Genomic DNA, 16,867 nt, shown 5'->3' with positions numbered 1-16,867 from the left:
TAAAAATAAAACTGATAATTTTAATCAGTTTCTGAGGTGGTACGAACAGCGGCATCTCTACATGTTTGTTCTATGAAAGCCACACCACTGAAGCTATGTAGCTTTAGTTCTCACTACCTAGAGCCCCTGGAGCTAAAGCCATCCATCCTTATCTGGAGTGGTCCTTGCTGAGGACTCAACAAGGTCAATTTGGTGCCCCTTTCTTCCTCTCTTCCTGATATCTCCAAAGGTGTCGTCTTTTTTTCGGTGTTTTTGTTTGGTGTTTTTTTCTTGGTATCTACTACTACTTATGGATACAGACTGATAGTATTTTAAACATTTTCCAGCTCTCCTCTTCATTTATGGGATGTTGCAGATTTGATGGAGATTTTATATGATTTGGTCTCCATTTTGAATATATTTAAATTATTTTTCATTTCTGGTGCTATACATTGACTGGCAATCACTGGACAAAGATTTGGCTTGCTCAGTGCCTGAATTCTCAGCAGTCATCTCTCCTGTGTACCAAGCACTTCTGCACAGTGCTTTGTACCACTCCAAATGCCTGCACAGCAGACCCTCTGAAAGTTTTGGTTCACTAATAACTCAGTTGCAGCAATTGTTAGCCTGTCAGAAACCCAGAACTTTCATGTGATATCTTAATCAGTTAGATCTGCAACTGAACTCCAGACTACAAATTTATAGCCAAAGGCAATAACCATATCATGGCTGTAAATCAACTTTTTGTGTGTGTATATTATAACATTATTATGATGATTTTAAGGGAAAGCACTACAGAGCCAAGATCAGCATGTCCAATTAGCAAGAGGGACTATGCATTAAGTTCAAAGAACTCTTTTGAGTTATCTGATTCTAATAGCACTAGCAATGGAGCCTAATCTAACCTGTCACTTCAAGAGCTATAGGGAGAACAAATTGCTGTCAATGGGGGGAAGGTCTGGAACAGCATGCAGCCTGTCCTCTCCTGACATCCTACTCAGCAAATTCCTCACAGATTTTCTCCTGATGTCAGTAAAACTAACATAAAGGTTATTTCATAAAATCTTGTGTGGATTGCTAACTTGTGAAAACTGAAGGACCCATGCCCAGAACAACAATACAGACTGAAATAAATAATCATAGCATTTGTCCTTTGTGCTTAAAGCTTAACAAACAAGTGAAACAGAAGAGAGGCTGGAGAGTTCCTATGCCAAGTACCAATGCTGTGAGCACATATTGAAATGAGTAGCCAATAAATGTCAAAATCAAGGTGACTGATCATATAAAGACTTCTTGTTTGACTGGAGACTGTTAGCAAAGGTTTCCAGTTTAATATGCAATATGATAAGGGGTGGGAAAAACCCCAGTAGAGTTAAATATTAAATGCTAAAGTCATTATAAATCATACAAGCTATTTCTTCAGGGAACACAATCCCTTCAGCAGATCAGGAATGCTGTAAGATATAGAGACGTGATCAGGGCAGACAGCAGGAGGACGTTTGCTACCAGTGTTAGACTGGCAGTGTCCCCAGGATCAGTTTTGGAACCCTGGTGAAACAACAAATAGGCAAGTTTGGGGATTTTGGTATTTGTGTACTGAAATAAGGTTGTGCAACTGGTCAGAAACTTGTCTTCTCTATCGTGTACCATCAGAAATACAGATGGACATCCAAAATGATAATACTATGCACTCCTTTCCAGCACACAGTATTTCAGCCAAGATCACTGGTATGTTCTGGCTACTTCACGCTGCTCTAATTAAAACTCAGTCATCCTTACAGCTGCTTTGTATTCCTAGAGCACTGCACAACAGCTGGATCATGCCGTTGATTTTGGCCCTTAAACTCCTTGGAAATTACTGTGTGAATATCAAAACGTTGGCCCTTTCTGTCACCATTTAAGCTTGAGTTCACCTGCATCTCTGGCTTCAGCACATAACACCTTTTGCATTTGGATAACATGTTGGAAAAGTATCAACATCGTAACTGAAGACAGAGTAGGTGTTAGGGTTACACTGATTTTGGCAGGCTTTTAGCATAGAAAGGCTGTTAGGGGCAGTGTCTCCGAGAGTGACAGAGTGTCTGCCACACTTACTGTGATGTAAGACTTGCTGCAAAATAAATCTACAAGTGCTAAAGAAATTTTTAAAAAGGCCAGATTTGACTGACTTTAGCAACAGTCATATTCTAATTAGCTAGTTGATACAAAACTCCAGATCAATTGTTTAAGCTGCTCTGCTGCTGTATTAATGAATTTGTTAAAAAAATAAATTTTCATCTGTCCTTTGTAGACCTATATTGATTTACATCAAGTAAAAGAACACTTAAAATATGCATTCCTTATTTGTTTGTTAGTGTGCTTATAAACCTATAGTCAACTATGCAGCCTTTACATGCCTTCATGAGTTGTGATCATCTCAGCTTCCACAGGGACAGGTGGATTGAAGCGGCTATCTTGAGTTATGATGTGACAGGGTGACACACCACATTTCATGAAGTCTAACGTATCCAGCTACGTGCATCTGGTTGATTAAGCAGTGCTAGATGTGGATGATGTGTCTCAACTAGTCATGAGTTAAATTTAAAATTAATTGTGCACCTTCAGGTCTAAGAGTTGAGTCATCTTACTACAGAGAAGTCGCTAACATAGCATGTTACTAAGCAGAATACACTGTAATGTAATAATCTGTTTTCCACTGTAAAACATGTGTAAGACAGACTTGCAATATTTATTCTTAAAACATGTAGGATGTTCTAGAGCCATGGAGCCATTCACTGTAAGCCATGAAAAATAAGTTGGTTTAGAGATGAAAGTGGCTGGAGGCTGTGACCCATAGGGACTCAGAAGGAAACACTTAGAAAATAGAGACAGATTGAATCCCAAGTGCTCTCTCCTGAGAGGAAGCGTGGTTGGAAAGTTTAAAACCCATTAAAGTTAAACAAATTGAAAGGCCCTATCTGAGAGGAAACATAGTACAATGTTTATTTTTCCATTACAAACCTGAGACCTAAAAGATTTCCTGAGGTTCTCAGGTATTGTTCATGCTTATAATGGAGATCTGTTTTTAGAAAGCATAATTCATGTGTTTAATCCAAACTGTTTGATGAAAACCACACTGCATAAGCATTCAGGAAGTTAAAGGCCATTGTATACCTGTATCACATATTGTTTGGATAGGAGCAGACCTACAATGCAAGGAATCTCGTAGTGAAATTCTCTCGTTCGAAAACATTGGGTCTAATTCTCTCCCCATTTATGCTGCTGGACAAATTCCACTGAATTAATGAAGTTAAGACATGAGTAACCAACGATAATAAAAAGACAATCTTCCTGCTGAGTGTGAAACTACCAAAATGCAAGGCTAATGTGAGCAAGAGATTTATAACACTGGCCTGAGTCAAGTCAGTAGCAAGACATAGCAGGCCCTGTGTAACATTAGCCAAGCTGATCAGTCAATGTAATTCAGGTTTTGCCGCATCACTAGTGAATTGCTGCTCTGAGATCCTTATCAGACAAGTAAGTGTGTGATGTTAGCAATGTTGAGAAGCATCTGTTTGACTAATGAACAAGATGCAAACTAAATCCAGAGATTAAGTGAGAGGAAAGATTCGGAAGCAATGGAATATTATTCATTAGATCTATTGATGTAAAAACTGGGCAAGCCTCAGACATACAGACTCTTCTTCACCTTTCTTCAGTCTGTGTGTTCAAATTGTAGTTGATTATAGAAACAGCAACATATTTCTCTGTGAAGATATTGCTTTCTAGTATTCTTGGACTGTCTTGGGTAAATTGGATTTAAGTAGAAAATTAAAGTACCAGAAAATATGACCATAAACAAACGTAAATTGGAGTAAGGCAACACAAACGTCTGATGGTTTGCCTTGTCTGTTATAGAAGCAATTTCAAGTAGGATGAATAATGTCTAATTTTCAGGAGACCAACTTACTTTTTACATTTGAGTTTGGCCCCAAACCAAGCCTAAATTCACTATTGTCTTTGTACTGTTTGTGACAAATATCTTGACTACAAAGAACAATCAAGGTCTTCTACAGTTGAACACTGAAGAAAATTACAAAGACCTACTTCAACATAACACAGGAAGGTGACAGGATAGCAATATAGGTCCATATAAAAACATGTCTGAGTATCCTATGCACATGTGTTTAATAGTGGTAAGTAATGAAATACACACAGAGGAACCCACCCTGTCTTCTGTGTGATTGTTAACTAGTGACACAGGGCAAGACCTTACAGGGTAAATGGGATTTTAAGGGCTAGCAACCTCCCTGGCCAATCTGCAGGGTCAAGGGGAAAAAAGAGAGATGTTCATAGGAGAAGACAGCAGACAGGCAGATTAAGCTAATTTTAGGTGAATGCATTGTGTGGATGACACCTTGAAAAGAGCTGATGGGTAAGAAAGAGAAGAACTGTGTAAAGATTTAAAGAAAAGGGCAAGTGGTTTAATTTGATATTGCTGAATGACATTCAGAAGAGGGAATCAGAGAAGACTTGTTTAGTGATGATATGCAGGAAGGATGATTTTCACAGCTGTGTTTTGTGGGACACCAAGGTTATGTTTGTTGTAAACTAAACAGTTCCAGGGCCCCCCATTCTGTGTTAAATAGCACAGTCTAGCTATGCTTGTACTGCTAAACTCTCTTCTCTTCCAGAACAGGGTGGCTGCATCTGGAGCTGGCCTGGGTTAATTCCTGAATTGTGCTTAGGAACTGGTTGGAAGAGTGGTAGTTTACCTGGACCAGAAGTGTGCCAGGAAGGGTGCTAAAAATTTAGCGATACAGTAGGTCAAGTGTGAGAGCTCAGGAACATTTGCTGTCACTATTTAATTTCCTAGGATAGATATAGTCTAAGAGTGCAGTGTAAGTGCTTAAGAGGACAGAGATGTGAGCATTCGATAACCATGACCTGACATTTTGGAGAAACCTTGAATCTTCTGGAAGGACTGCATTGATCTTGCTCATTTACCTCTTAGCGGTTTCATGCCCTCTGTGTTCTTTTTTTCAAAGTGCTTTTCAACTTTCCTTTACGGCACTTACTGTCTAATAATCTCATGCAGTATTTAGCTTAAGGTGGAGTTTACCACTTGATTCAGTCTGCATTCCCTGTTTTTCTTGGTTACCTGGAATAAAACCACTGCTTCACTTAGGGAAACTAGAGAGAGAGCTTTGTTTGTCGTGCAGCATTGTCACTCTGCTCTTGTGGATAATTTATACTCAAGAAATATGCTTTTGTAACATTCATTTGCATTCCTCTCTCTCAAGTAAACCTCATGTTAAAATAAGATCTACATAACAACGTCCTTTGTTTTGTATTGAATTGTGAGGGATCAAACTGTTGACTGAAACTCTGGAAAATGTTCTTTATAATTTTTCTGCATAATTTTTAAGTTTCATACATTTAAACTCATATCAGCATCTTAACATGCTGAAAAAGATGGTTACCCTTACTTTAGCGCTCTGTTAAATTTATAATTAATGACCTGGATTCACTGTCTGCCACACACAGAGTTGTTGAAATAGTTGAGTTTTCTACTGCTGTCTCTTGAGCATGACAGTATTTTTCACTGTTTAGAAGATTGTTGTTCTTCCAAAAGGCAGTTATTTCCATTGCGACTTTTTTTATATAATCTTGTTTATAAATGCATCTTTATGTTTGTTTCTTTTTAGGTAGGGATGAGATCCCGAAACCAAGGTGGAGAAAACTCGTCTAACGGGCACTTCTCCAGTTCCAAGCCTGTCATCAGCCATGCAGAGAATGAAAAACTTCAGGAGGATGCCAAGAAAAAGAATAAACCTCATCGGAAGGAAGATGAGGTCATGGTTTCAGCAACTGTCAAACGGCACTCAAAATCACCTGGACCTACTGAACGAAAGAACAAGAAGTCCATAGAACTTTCTAAAGAGGACTTGATAAAACTCCTCAGTATAATGGAAGGAGAACTGCAGGTAAATTAAACATCTTTTAAACTGTATTTTCAATGTACCTATTTATTTTTCGGTTGTCCAAAAAGCACAAGGTTCAACTGACAGGGATATGAAAATTTAAGGCAAAGGACGGTAAGGACAAAGCAGTGGTAGCTGGTGTTTAACAGGATAGCCATAGCTTTAAGTACTGCTTTATTTACCGTCTCTACCTGCAGCTACCAAAGCAAAAGAAATTACAAACACCTGTCAGAACTGAGGAAGAAAGGGGCATCTGCAGGTCTTGAACACTTAAAAAGAGGCAGAAGACCACCACAGAGGAATCAGTTGTGGTGGACAAGGGGTGGGGAGTAAAATAGTGAGTGTAGTTACAGTCAGTAATGCAAAGATTCAAGAGGCAAATCTGCAAGTCAGTGATACTGAAGAAGGAGTTAAGATGGCCCCTGGACCGTCTGCATGTTCAGATTTTGCTCAGGGCTCAGCCAGATCTCTGCCTGTCCCACCTGGCTTCCAGTGCTCTGCACATTCCCTGCCTTACAAAGACCCATTAGTTTTATTTCTTGGAGTAGTGCTTGCTTGAAAGTCTTCTCAGTTGTCCTGGCTTGCATGTTTATTCAGCCCAGTACTAAGTCCTCTGTGGCAGACAGCCTGATTTTGTCCTTAACTCCCCTAAATGTCCACCCCATTCTGAGGATTCTCTTTAATGCTGATAAATCATTGAACTCTCAGAAGTGTCATCCTTCAGGGAATTTCAAAATAAAAAGCTGAAACATGGTATTTAAAAAAGTCCATATGAAGACTTCTGACTTTTCAAAACTTATCCTCTTTTGCAACAGGAGGGCTTGCCAAATCTATAAATTCTTTTGTTTGCACTTTAGTAATATTTTTCACTGAACCTATGGACAAGCAGAAAAAACTGCCCAACCTGTGTGAAAACATTTTGTCTCACTCCCTTTATTCTAGTTAACCATCATTATTTAGCATTTTATATAAGGCTTTACTTTTTCCCTAAACTCAGATTCATAACATTTTTGCTTTAATTTTAGACTTGTGACCATCTTATCTGATTAAAAGAAGCAATTGTTTTGCTAATTTCTTGGTATGAGTCATCTGAGTTGCACCATTACCATAATTCTGAGATTTCATCCTATTAAGTATCATTAAGTATCACTCTTCCTGTACATAACTGACCTTCAGTTTGTTGGCAGGTACTTTCAAATTTCAAGAAATATGCATTCAAACTAAATAATTTTGTCACAAAGACAAGGAATGGTCATTCTGCAGTGAAAAACTGCAAAAAAAACCTGTTGAATGCGGTTTTGCAAAGGAAAAACGTTTTAGCATTATAGAACAGTTATCCATTTTTACAGTGCTTCATTTTACTTTATAAAAAAACTTGTGTATGTCATTTCCTAAAAGATGGGGCTAGGATGCAGCTTCAGTGATGATTAGAGCCAAACCTCATTAGAAATGTATCACGCTCATGTTGTTCAGAAAGGTTTACCCTGAAGTCACCTTTGTGGTCTGGAGAGGGGAGGCGAAGAAAATCACTAATATTTCCTGGGTGGCAATAAATGTGCTCTTTATTCTTATTTCTGTATATTTCTCCTGCTCAATACATGGAAATGTATGTGCCTCTTCACCATAGCCTTTTACACTGTGGGGGAGTTATACCACCTTTAAAGGACTACCTATGTTCTCATTATCCCTATGGGGAAGATGGGGATAGCTGCCATCTGCACTGTAATATAGTTGAAAATCCTCACCAAGGTGATACTCCCATTGTCCTGGACAATATTTTTAGGGATATTTGTACATACAGACCCCACAGAGATGTTAGACACTGATAAAGCTTCCTGGCATCATGGGAAGATTGTGAGCATGCCACCATGGTGGCAGCCGTAGAGTATGCCTGTTCTTCTGCTCCTACTGCCAGGCAGGGAAGAGAATCATTATTCTTTTTAATCCACAGAAGTTTTTAATTTCATTTCAAAAAGCCCAGTATTAGTTATTTACCTGGTACCTGTGTTGAACTGTCACTGAAGTGGGCAAAGCTGCAGCACTTTGGCTCGAGATGAGAGCCTGGCTTTGATGCTGCAAAAGAAGATGAGCCAAAGAAGACTCCAGCCAAAGTAAATGCTCTGGCATTACCTCCTGGCTGTCACAGTGACCTAATGCACTGAGTCATTTCATGGCTTTTCATTTTCGGATCTGTTAGAACATCTCTGGTGGCTGGCTGGTGTTTGTTCGACTGACAAATCAGACTGTGGGTTTATTTTGAAGCCATTTCAATACTGGCAAAGCAAACATGATATAGGCCTAAATGTAAGAAAATTTTGTTTTGAGAATAACAGCAGGCTGTACCTGTAGGGAGATCAAATATTTTCTGAAGAACGGGATAAAATACCATGACTCTTTACTTTACAGCCGTGAGCAGAGAGGATCTTATAGCTGTACCACAAACGCAGAGCAGGGTGACACTGCCTTATAAACGCCAGTGAGCTCAGGAAGCAACCTGGTCATGACAGCCATGGGGTTAGCAGGGTAAACTGGTAATGTGTACAGATCCTTCATGTGCTTAGTTCACTATTCACGTAATTTAACAACATAGGAAACACTGCCACGTTGCTGTCAGTATCAATTTTGAGTCCTTACTTTGGGACTTGACCTCCCAGCTCATCATTTTGAAGGTGAATCTGCAGGTAAACCATGGAAGGGCAGTGATGTTTATGTCTTTTTGTTTGGTTTTGTTTTGGTTTTTGTTGTGTTTTTTTTTAATTATAATTACCTCAGGTAGCTTGCCTGTGCTTTAGTTTCTAAGGCCAAGTTGGCCTTGGCTTTTCCTGTCATCAGATTTCCTGGCAGGGCCCTGTGCACTTACAGAATACAGAGAAGGAAAGGCTTTCATAAACAACTGAGGTCACCGTAGCCTAGGCCTTATTTTGTAAGAAAACAAAAGGGGAGAAAAGGTATACAGGAGCTGTGGCGATGAAACTGTATCCCAGTATACATAGCAGGAGAGCTCTTAAGTACGGCCTCTCTGAAGGAGAGTAGGAAACAAATTGACTGATGACAGGGATTGATTTTAAAGGCCTTATAGCTCTGTGGAGTGTCTTGTCTTGTGAGATCTCACAGGTCATATAAAAAACCAGTGATTACATGGTCTTTAAACACATATTGACTCTACAGGGGTAAAAAATCCATAAAGGATTTATTCCTATACCTGGGGAAAAAAAAATTTCTGATTTTTAAATGCTGCAAAACTGAATTGAAAAGAAAATTTCTAACACAGGTAGAAAGAATTGGACCATGAAGGCATGGTGTTAATTTGCCTAGTTGTCACAGTGATTTCAGACAAACCAACATGTGAATATTATTAATTACAGAGCAACACAGGCAGTGAAGACCTTTACAATGATTATATAATCCTATCAGTGGTTCACAGATTTTTGTCCAATGGCCTATGTATTTGTCCTGGCAGGAATATATTCCCAGTACACATTCTGAGCAGCAGCCATTCATCTCCAGCAATACCAACACTGATTTTCAACATTTCCTGATTAGGGGCCCAAAAGGAAACGGGGAGTAGTATTCATACATGTTTACCATTCATTCTTCTATTGCATGTTGGAACAAAACCCCCACAATAATAAAAGTACATTTATGAAGACAGCATCACACTACAAATCATTGGGTTTTTTAAGAATAATATCTTAGCCAGGTTCTGTGCCTATTTCCAGATGACAGTTTAAGCTTAAGGAGACAGTTTCCTATATTTCACACCGATTTAAATAGGAGCAACTTTTCCACTCAAGGCCTTCATTATAGCCAGTGTTTTACTGTGTTTCTCCAGTGCAGAAATGGCATTCATCCCCTGCAGCTCAGCCACCCGTTCCTGTTGAGGTCCTTTACATGCTTTAGGGCTGTGGGAAATGTTTCCTGAGAGCCTGGTGCGGTGGAGGAGCAGAGCTCTGCCCCTCAGAGCTAGGCAGCCATGGGGTATGAATGAAATACATGTTAAGGTATGTTTCCTCTGATGCAGGCCTGAGGATGTCAATGGGCAATATGTGAAATGTGATGTCTTGGAGAATAGTATGTATAGTGTACAAATTATATGTAGACTAATCACAAGCCACAACTCCTGAGAAGTCTTCAGACTTCCGAATGGTCTAATGTAACACTGGGTTTGGACTGACTTTTGAAGGGAAACACTGCATAGCAGATACTCAGAGGCAAACCTATTTGCATAGCATCCCTCCTTCAAGGGGAGAGGCCAAATGACTCCACTGTCAAAAAAGCCCTTTTCTTTAATCTGTATTTATTTAAGACTTCATTTAATAGTTAACTTGAGTACTCACACAAGGTGTCAGAGTGATAGCTCCTAAGGAAGGATGTTTCTCCCCTTGCCTGGGGAGCAGCAGCCAATGCACCCCATAGCAAGGTGTGCTCCCTCTGTATATCGAAGTTCACACTTGTCATGTCCAGTTTGATTTTCTCTATCTGATGAGGTTGCTATTGAAAACATCATTCCAGGATTAAGACTGCCAGTCTGGCATTAGTAGGTTAATTGCATTTGTGCCACCGATTACCAAACTGCAGATTGCACTGGTGCTTCGTCAGCTGCAGGAGGGGTTGTTGTAGAACAGATGCAGGTACAGGGGGCTGGCTGCTGATGGTTCAGACAGGGTAATCATGTGGGGAAGGAACTCTCTAATCTGACAGAGCCAGGATGAGGTCACCTTCAGATGGGCTGCAAGACTTTCTTCTTGACCTGGGTGTGTGAGGGAAGGGGTAGCAGAGGTGGGTGAGGGCTTTGTGTTTTGTTCTGTCTAGCGAGGTCTAGGAAACACATAGCAGTGGCTGTACATCCTGTCACAAGGGAAATCCTCTCTCGTAACACACTCCATTAACAGGTACCCATGTGGGTATAGGTGGTGTGCTACCTATCCTGTTCTAACATTTTTAAAGGTATTTTAGTATTGTAACCATGTCTCTACCAGAAAGCTAAGCTTTGTAAATGTAAAGGAAAGGAAATTTCTTTACTGTTTCCATTTGTCTGCTTTTTACTTTCCTTTTTCTATAGCTACATATTTTATTAATATATTTCATTCTATAATAACGTTCCGTTCTCTTTCCTAAGATCAAAATTTTCCTTTCTTCAGCTTTCCTTCCCTCCCTTATCTCTCTAGTTGTGGCCTTTGTCCTTATTCTACCTTTTTGTCACTTCCTAACTTAGGCTTTCTTCATCCTCATACTGCAGATGCATTGACTAACCCTTTTCCTGAGATTCCTGGTAAAAGAATTGTAAAAGATCTGCTGCGAATCAAGTCCCAGCAGCTAATTCTTTAGACAACCACTTCATTTAACCTTTGTCATGAATAAGATTAGGTGGGTAAACCTTCACTAGTCCTATTGGAAAACAGGTCCAGAACTGAAAAGCTTTAATGTTTAGTAAATTTCTGTCTTTTAATTTCTAGTGAAACCTTTATGATATGGTGCTATACGTTGATCATGTTTTGAAAAGCCTGCCTCTCTCCCTACTGTTTAGTGCCTGATGTGTTTGTAGGCAGCAGTCTCACACTTTAAGCCTTCTTTTTGCTGTGCTAGCTGTGCCATGTCCTTTTAGTTTCCTCTAGCAAAATAGGCTTTCCACGTCTTCCATCACCCCTTGATCGGCACCCGTTAAACCCTGAGTTCATCTTGTCTTTTTGTCTCTGTAGCAGGAACTGCACACAGTGCAGGAGCATAGAGTTCACTGCTGTCTTGTATATTGGGTTTAATACTTCTTGTTCTCTGCTGACATGGCTTTACTTGGCCTTCCCATCACTTGTCAGTCTCTTTGATATAAGTGAGAGAGTTTGATTCTGTAGCTGTAGTTGTGATGTTTTTCTCTCTCTTTTTGCTCTTGCTGCAATGTGTAAACTTTCATACAATGCCTTGAACTGCTTTTGTTTCAAGCATGACTTTCCTGAGATGTTGAAACAACATTGTGATAGCCACCTAGGTATCACTCAGTTAAAAACAATATACAAAGTCTTATATTTTTTCTTCAGTGCCTTTCTTGATACTCTTGCATTAATATTATTTAATACCAAGCTGGTGTTAAAAGGGCTAGATAGGTGGGTGGAAATGAGATGTGTTTCTTTTGGGTAATAATAAAGTCAGAAGAGAAAGCTGGGACAAGGTGTCTTGGCACCAGAGGAAGGGGTACATAACAGTGAAGAGAAGGAGTTTTCAGTCATTAGCAAAATCTCACAGTTTGAGAAGCTGAAGAAGAGCCAGAGTGGAAACAACAGGTAAAGCCAGAGAAAAATGCATGTAGAGTAGCTTTGGCTAAGTGTTTATAACTGCAAATTCTTGTTAATTGGATTGAAATAGTTCAGAATTTTCTGAGCATATCATACAGATGAAATTCAAATTCCCTGAGAGAAAAAAAACGTGCAATGTACAGAGTGACAGGGAAAAAGAGAAGATAGGGTTAATGTGAGGAGGGAGAGGTGACTTAAGGAGAATGGAATTAGGGGAAAGAGGTTGGGCAATAGAAGAAAAAGAGTGTAAGGAAAACAGGAATACAACAGTGATAAATGGAACCAAGCTAGAGACATGGAAAGGGGACATAGAAAAGGCAAGACAATGAAGAGAAAGGTGATATCCACACTGCTGCAAAAAGATCCCTAAAAATGTCTGGTGTATCCGAAAAATGAGTTAAAAAATTCTCTCCCCTCTGACTGACCCCTTGTTTGTTTTTGTTTTCCTGGTGAAGCAGGACAAAAAAATGAAGTTAGGATAGCCTTCAGACCATAAATGCTCTCTTCTATTTCCACTGAATAATTTATAACCAGAGATTAATTTTGTCCAGAATAGTATGTTTTTTCTGTAGCTTGCAATCATTGCTGTGCAAAGTGCAGGAGATACCATGAGAACTAAGCACGGCTTGTCTAGCAAGTCCCAGAATCATGAATTTTAAAATAGAACCCTGCTGTTTTATAAGAGGGGCGGAAAAAAAGCCCCAAACCCAAACAACAAAACATAAGACAGTATACTGAAATATAATTAAATTTTGCTATTTGGGCAATTTCCTGCTCCCTCTGAAATTAAGGGCAGAGGTACTAACAACCATAGAGATGATAGTCATCTCTTTGGTAATAAAATTGCTTTATGTTTTTCAAAGTAATTATCCTCAATAAAATGTCGCTGTTACTGCACAGCTGTAGGCTGAAAACCTTTTTCACAAAGACATTTTAACATCCTTCTCTGTTAATGACTGAGCTGTACTTAACAGAGCTACATCTATGATGTTATTTAGGCTTGGAGGGTCAGAAGAGAGAGGAATAACTGACAAGTGTCTCTGATCCATTGAACATCTCATCTAGACTGGAAGGAAGAGTATGAACAGCTTGGGGTTTTTTCCAAAATTCTTGGTCCTCTGTCCAAAACAGAACAGTAAGGACTGCTCCAGATCAACTTTTAAGTTTTGGTCTTGTTCCCATTCGAATCAGTGCCTTTAACAGATCCTCCTTCACAAGCTTTTAAAAATAATTTTGATCAACCAATGTAATTTGATTTTTTTTTCCATTTACTTAATAGAAATTGTATACTCAGTGAAACAGTAATGTGAAAGCTTGTATCTTTTCTCATTTTCTTGAGAGAAGGCTCACTCTGAGAGAGAGGACATGGCCAGCCCTTTTGCAATAAATGCTAGATGCATGGACTTGCTGGCTTTTAAAATATCTGGGATTCTTGGGAGAGCTTGCAATGAGCACATGTCTTATGTATCATAATGCTGTCCAGTACTCTGAGTCACCAGTTGTTAATGTAACATTGCAGTTGTAGCTGAGTCTGGTTTTATTAACTTTACTGCCCCAGTTGTGCATTTATTGAGTTTGTGTCTCCTGTTCTCCAGCTGAGGATTCAATAAGCTCTTGAGAGCAAAACAGATTACTTTCCATCCAAAATGAGTTTTAATAAAAGCAAATATAAGTCTTCATATAATAATTGTGAGAACATGGCTATCTGAGAAAATGTCTTGTTTCTAGGGTTAAAGGCTCCACCTATTGGTTGACTAAAATGAGAGAAATGTAACATTTTCGTATAGAAAACTGCTGGCCCTACTGAACATCCTGTGCCTTGCCACATCTTTACAAAACTGCTGGCTTCAGTGTAGAATTTTGCATGATGTCCAAAACAAAATGAGCTCGGTGGCTTATTTCTGAGGGCTGTGCACATGCAGCACCCAGAATGATACACTGCTGAGACGCTATGAAGGAAAGTCCTTTCCTAAGACAGGAATGGTTTGGATTTTGCAAGTGAAGTCTTTCTCATGCTGGAAATGATTGTTTTTCTTTGCAAAGTAATTAGCATCAATTCTTCCATGCCAGCAAAATGAATGGAACTTCCAGGCATTTGTCACCTTCAAGTTTAAACAAATCAGAAACAGAAGTACTGATGCAGTCAGCTTTATAATGAAAGGCTGTTTCCCCAGTATGGGCTCAGGCAGTCTCAGCAGTTCAGGCAAAATGGCATTTTGAAGGGCTTCAGAGTCATTCCTGGAAATGCAATGGGAGGATGGAGAGGGGAGAGCTTGTCCAAGTGGGTTTTGGGGAGGGTGAGGGGAAGGACAGACAGATGGCGAGGATCAGAGGGATTTCAGAGACAGCAGGAGGCTGTGAGGGCATCGTGGGCATGGCTGGGAGTCGCTCTGTGCCTTTCATTGCCGTCACTCTCTTAAGTTACTTCACTCTAAGAGTTCACAGCACTCCCCTCGTTTCCTTCGACAAGTCCTCTGTTCAAACAATTGGCTACACTGGTGAGCGCTTGCTGTAATGCAGTCCTACTGTTCTTGACCATTCATCAGTCATCAGTAACTTGAATGCACACCCGTGTAACACACAGCACTGAAAAACAGCTTGTTGAAGCCAACAAAACGCTTGGACAAGAGAAAGTTGTGTATACAGTTTATTACACATGTATACACACGTCTGTTGGTATCCCACTCTGAGTTTCTGAGTTGCGCTCATGTCTCCACAGAGGAGGCAGAAGGATTTCCTCTGAAATTCATCATCCTGATGGCTATGGCCCGACTGGCACCAGCTTGTCTCTCGTTCTGTCCCACTCCAAGCGTGCTCATTCCTGCCACAAGGCAGCTAGATCACTGCAGGAAAAAATACCTGGGCAATTTTGTTCCTCTTGGAGAGGGGGTACTTACACCAGCAGCTTCAAGTGCCTCCCTGGAGTTCAGGTCAGAGCACCTAATCTCTTATTCTTCAGTTCCTTATACAGTCAATGAAGCACTTTCAAAGAGCAATTTAGACAACCTGAGTTAAATGTCTAATGAAGATACTTTTTAGTTTTGAGTGCGTTTCAACAAATTGGGTATAGTATAGAAGCGCATAAACGTGGAGGAAATAATATAATGAATGGGAGAAAATGAATGGAACAACTATATTGATGTTGGAGTGCCATATTTTTGGTATTATTCGCAGCATTAGTACCTAGATCTTATATATACTTATGAATTAAATCTTGCAGCATTTCTAGGAAGTATTATTTCCTTTATGGAATGGAAATTGGAGCATGGTGAAGTTAATTTTATGTGTGAAACACAAGAAAAAGGTCCATGAGCAGAACAGGGATCTCCTGAGTCTCGGTCCAGTCTGGCTAACATAAGATTAAGGGGCAGATGATAACACAGGAAAGAGGAAAAGGAATGCTTTTTCTGTTATTACCCTTTCATTATTCTTCTGTTTTTTCTTCTGAAAGAGGTGATAACTGATCACTAACTAAGTTGTGGTTACAAAAGGAACATGACAACTTACTACGTGACTCCGGCAATATAAAAACACCGCAACGTGCAAAAGTGCTGCAATTTTAATGACTTCCTATACTGCTATAGTAGCTCAAGAGTGGCCATTCACCTATGGTATGGAAAGCTGCAGACACTTCCTTAGCACGAGTAAACCCGAATAGGGAGTTAGTCACTTGGGTTTTCATGTCTGATTTGGAGTACCTGAACCAGGGAACTCTCTGCCTTTCCAAGCATTGTGGTGACTAGTGCTGGTCAGAAAAAAAAAGACCTAAAGTTGCTTTGTTAATTAGCTCATTTGTTAGGATGTACACTGCACCATGCAGCCACATACCAGCCCTGAACTGCCAATACAGTCATTTGTGTGCTGTTAATGATTCTTCCTGCTCAGGAGTCCAAAAAGGTGTTTTAATAGATGTTCCTTCCTCTCTCTGCTGGATAGTTGGATCAATCTGCCGCCTCTGCTTGCTGCTGGGCTTCAGGTCATGTGCAAAATGTTATTGTATGGTTAATATTGGCTGAGACATAAACTATATGACTGGAAACAGCAAACCCAAAACAGCGGGTTTAGCCATTGTGATGCATTGCTGAGGCATGTAAAGCGTATCCCAACATGCAGATTTGTGCGCGTAACTGACGGCGATGCCTCGCACTGGTCTTTCTGTGCTGACTGGTTCATGACACTGTAATTCTATATGCTACAGTAACTGCCTCAAAGTTCGATGTTATCGAGCATAACGCTCTTTCAATGTGAAAAGACATGACAGGATATCCCAGACCCTAATAATTCTGAAAACATCAAGCAGTGTGGAGTTAATACTTCTCGGGGCCTTGCCATGGGAATTTTCTGGCTGTGGCCCAGACTACAGATAATTAATTATGTCAGTGAAAGGCTCTGGTGGCCTGTTTTCTTCAGAAAAAAGTGACATCATCCATGGAGCTCTCTGGCAATAAAGCAGAACAAAGCTGTGTGGGCAGGAAATAACAGACAGATGTCTTCTAGTGCTCATTTGATCTGTTTCAAAGCTTGCTGTAAGAAGTAATACATTGCTCAGTGCTGCTTCTCCTCAGCTCTGCAATCTTTAGTGTGGACTTTTTAAACATAAGAGGCCAAATTAATCTCTGATGTAATTCTTCTGGAGCC

General features: G+C 39.9%; 1 protein-coding gene across 3 annotated transcripts in view; it reads left to right on the top strand.

Moving 5' to 3' along the window:
- FILIP1 (filamin A interacting protein 1) overlaps window positions 1–16,867 on the top strand; it is a 109,365-nt gene that overhangs the window by 38,582 nt on the left and 53,916 nt on the right. For all 3 annotated transcript variants that reach the window (XM_027790808.2, XM_027790807.2, XM_055810035.1), the window contains one exon: window positions 5,667–5,945. In XM_027790808.2, coding sequence (XP_027646609.1) covers window positions 5,673–5,945 — 273 coding nt within the window. In that variant the 5' untranslated portion in view covers window positions 5,667–5,672. The remainder of the gene's footprint in view (window positions 1–5,666; window positions 5,946–16,867) is intronic.

Source organism: Falco peregrinus, chromosome 7, assembly GCF_023634155.1.
Source record: "Falco peregrinus isolate bFalPer1 chromosome 7, bFalPer1.pri, whole genome shotgun sequence".
NCBI lineage: Eukaryota > Metazoa > Chordata > Aves > Falconiformes > Falconidae > Falco > Falco peregrinus.
The sequence above is the reverse complement of the archived record's forward strand: the minus strand, read 5'-3'. Positions and strand labels throughout refer to the sequence as shown.